Here is a 3,450-nt window from a genome sequence, read left to right as displayed (position 1 = left end):
TTTTGTAAATCATTTTTAATAGGATTATAAATTTTGAAATATAAATTTTGAAATAGACTGTAGAGATCATCTACACCAAAAAAATCAGTCCATTCCAAAACCTAACCCATGTTTTGAAAAATATTTTGCCAAAATATTTGTTATTGAACATTTCCCATATATATATATATATATAGGGTCCCGTTCGGCACCCTAAGTTTTACCACACACTTTAACAAACGCGTTTTGTCCTACATGGGTTAGAAGTTTCGGAATGGACTGATTTTTGGTGATGATGGACTGATTTTTGGTGAGGATGATCTCTATGGTGAGGAGATCATCCTCACCAAAAATTAGCTCATTCCAAAACTTCTAACCCCATCAAAAATGATTTACAAAAAATGGACGGTCCACGATTTTTCAACTTGTAAACATGGGGCTAAACATTTCGGAATGGGCTGATTTTTGGGGAGGATGATCTTCTAATCATAGAGATCATCCTCACAAAAAATCAATCCATTCCAAAACTTCTAACCCATGTAGGACAAAAAACGTTTGTTAAAGTGTGTGGTAAAACTTAGGGTGCTGAACATTTCCCATATATATATATATATAAAAGGTCTGGATCCTTCAACCGACATGACGTCTTACATGGACAAAATGTCGAACTGATTTTTTATTGTGAGATTCATCCTGTGGTGAGGGGATCATCTTTGCAAAAATAAAAAATAATAAAAAATCAGCCCATCTCCACTTTCGTTAAATGGTGGACATTCATTTTTACCTATTAGTTTGTAATCACTTTTCATAGGGATTATAAGTCTTAAAATAGACTGATTTTGTGTGAAAAAGATGAATTCACCATATGGATCATTAAAAAAAAAACCCAATCAGAATCAGCCCAATACGAAGCTATTTTGCCATATAAGACAAAACGTTGTCATGCACGTCAATACAAATCCATTTTTCTTATTTCGATCAATTTATGAGACTGATTGTCGGATATTTAACTCTGAAATTTGTTTTTAAATTTTTTTAAACAAATTTTCCATGAGATAGGAGTATGGTTTTTAATTTGGTAGTTGTTCGATTTGATATTTTATCGATTTAAATCTTCAATGAAAAAGGAATCTTCAACACGCGAGGCACATGACGTAGGTACATCATCCGATATATAATTAATACTAGTAAAATTATTCATAATATTATTTTTATTACATGTCAAAAGAGTATTACTTAGTCGTCCTTAGTAATAGCTGCGACTACAAGAGACAGAACCAAAACGAAAAACCTTGTTAAGCTACAACATCATCCCGTCTCGTCTCCCTTCCATTTCCATTTCGGCTCTGCATCTCAAAATTAAAATATAAACCAAATCAGATTTATCGCAAATATTATAAATACAACCATATATAGATCAGATCAAGATAATATCATCAGATCCACTCAATTTTCCAGATCTAATTAAATCTATATCAAATATTAAAGATCTAGAATTTCTCTCGGATCTGATTATCAGAGATCGAAATCTAAAGATCAATATCAAGAAGAAAAAAACAAATTAACGTACAGATCATCAACCATTAATTTATTTCTCAGATCTCAGATCTCAGATCTAAGAGAAAATCATACCTAATCGCTGTCGCTGCTACTGCTGTGACCATGGTCATGACCATGTCCATCCTCGTGTTTCTTCTTCTTGTCCTTCTTGTCCTTCTTCTTCTTCGTCCCTCCGTCCTTGTGATCTCCTTCTCCATGGATCTTGTCTTTGAGTTTATCCATCATACCACCCTCCTTGTGTTGTTGTTGTTGTTCATGGTGTTTGTTTTCCTCATAGTGCTTATGTTCCTCACCTTGCTTCTTGTGTTCTTCTTTGTCTTTGTTACCTCCTCCCATGTTCAGAGTCTCTCCTATTTTGTGGATGATTCCCGCCATTTTACTAAACGAAAGATAGAAATTTAGAGAAAGAACAAATGTCTTACTTACTTACTTACATTGGAAATACTACCTTTATTTATAGCAGTCCCAAGTCCCAAGTCCCAACAACAATAACAACAAAAATATACGTTTAATTATTTACAAGAATGCCCCGCCTTAATAATATCTATCCGACTGTATCATAGCTACTGGGACCCACCCACCCACAATGAGATATTACTTCTTCAGGTCAGGAATCATCATCATTATTATTCTAGCTTGAATAATTAGATGATGGAAAGGGGCACAATTGTAATTTCAAGCTTTCGCGGATGCAGCGTGTTGAGACCGACAGCTAAGAATCTAATACCACAAACCCTACCATTGAAAATTAACACCATCGTAACTTTGACACGTATAACCACCAACTGTTCAGTTTCAGAACCGAAAAGGATAAGCATGAAAGTTTGAAGGTAGGGGGGCGTAGTCGTCCCGATATTTCTACGGTCAGATGGAGCTTGATATTTACAAATAAGAATCTTAAAGGAAATCTTGAGGCTTACCGGGATTATAGTAACACACTCACTCTCCATTATTGTCAACAGAAACACTGAATCTCGTGATGGGAGACGTGTATGTAAAGATAGCCACGCAAAATCTTCCACTTTGATGCGTTACACGTGAACGTCGGCAAATTTAATACATACCCTTGGGCCCGTTAACCCAGCCCGACCCAACTAAATTAAACAAAGTTTAGGACTTCATCTAGAGCCTGTGAAGCAACTGTCGGGCTTAAATTTTCAGCCCGTTAAATCCTTGCTAGGACCTTCTTAGCAATCTGTGGTTTTATTTGCGAAAAAAAATTACCAATTGTTTATTAACCTTCTTTTTTTTTTATAAAAGTACCATTCATCCGAATAATTAAATGATTTGAAAAATTCACATATTTTAATAAGAAAACCAATAAAATGATTTATTTATTTATGAATATTGTGATATTCCAAAAAAAAAAAAAAAAAAAAAATTGACATAACCTAAGTTAGTAACAAAGCTCCAGTCTGCTCCATTGATTGGACTTCGCAATCTCTCCATTATCTTCACTCTCTAGCAGCCCATGTAGGCGGGTTCTTTCTATCATTAAATTGATCAAAAGAAACTAAAAAACCATATTTGAAAATAACAAAGAAGTAGATTTGAAATCAAATCAACCTCTACAACTTTACAGAGAAGAATTGAAATCGAATCGATCCATGCAACTCTTTAGAAGCTTTTTAATTGTTCTCCTTTGGTGTTTTTCTTTCTCTTAATAAGAGGAGTATGCGCTTCTCTCTCTCTCTCTCTCATTCAAGCTCAAGGGATATTTTGTTGAATATTTTTTTAGTTTATTATGTTTGGCTTTTTTTGATGGTCAATTGCTTGAGATCTAAGTTACAGTTTTTGAATTAAAGTTTAGATGTTTTTTATAGTTCAAATCTTTTCAGGGAATTATATGATTAAGAATTTTACTAGAATATTATAATCTTTTATTGGATGTTTTAGATTTATAATTAAATC

The 3,450-nt window shown here is 33.7% G+C and overlaps 1 protein-coding gene across 2 annotated transcripts; it reads right to left on the bottom strand.

Annotated features, from left to right (window-relative positions):
• Positions 1-1,152: 1,152 nt before the first annotated feature.
• LOC147384437 (dehydrin HIRD11-like) lies at positions 1,153-1,977 on the bottom strand. 2 transcript variants are annotated; one of them, XM_086426856.1, is made up of 2 exons: positions 1,612-1,977; positions 1,153-1,331 (listed from the first exon to the last, which is right to left on the bottom strand). In XM_086426856.1, the coding sequence occupies exon 1, from the start codon at positions 1,912-1,914 to the stop codon at positions 1,612-1,614; it is 303 nt and encodes a 100-aa protein (XP_086282982.1). In that variant the 5' UTR covers positions 1,915-1,977; the 3' UTR covers positions 1,153-1,331. The 2 variants fall into 2 exon arrangements, with proteins under 2 accessions (XP_086282982.1, XP_086282981.1); XM_086426855.1 differs by having other exon boundaries at positions 1,153-1,325; positions 1,612-1,976.
• Positions 1,978-3,450: the final 1,473 nt, after the last annotated feature.

The sequence above is a fragment of the Akebia trifoliata genome, chromosome 15 (genome assembly GCF_017979445.1).
Source record: "Akebia trifoliata isolate Shusen 1 chromosome 15, ASM1797944v1, whole genome shotgun sequence".
NCBI classification, from domain to species: domain Eukaryota; kingdom Viridiplantae; phylum Streptophyta; class Magnoliopsida; order Ranunculales; family Lardizabalaceae; genus Akebia; species Akebia trifoliata.
This window is presented reverse-complemented; position numbering and strand designations above follow the sequence as displayed.

What these genes read in the sequence shown, in the direction of transcription:
- LOC147384437 (XM_086426856.1), bottom strand. Translation starts at nt 1,914, where the DNA reads ATGGCGGGAATCATCCACAAAATAGGAGAGACTCTGAACATGGGAGGA.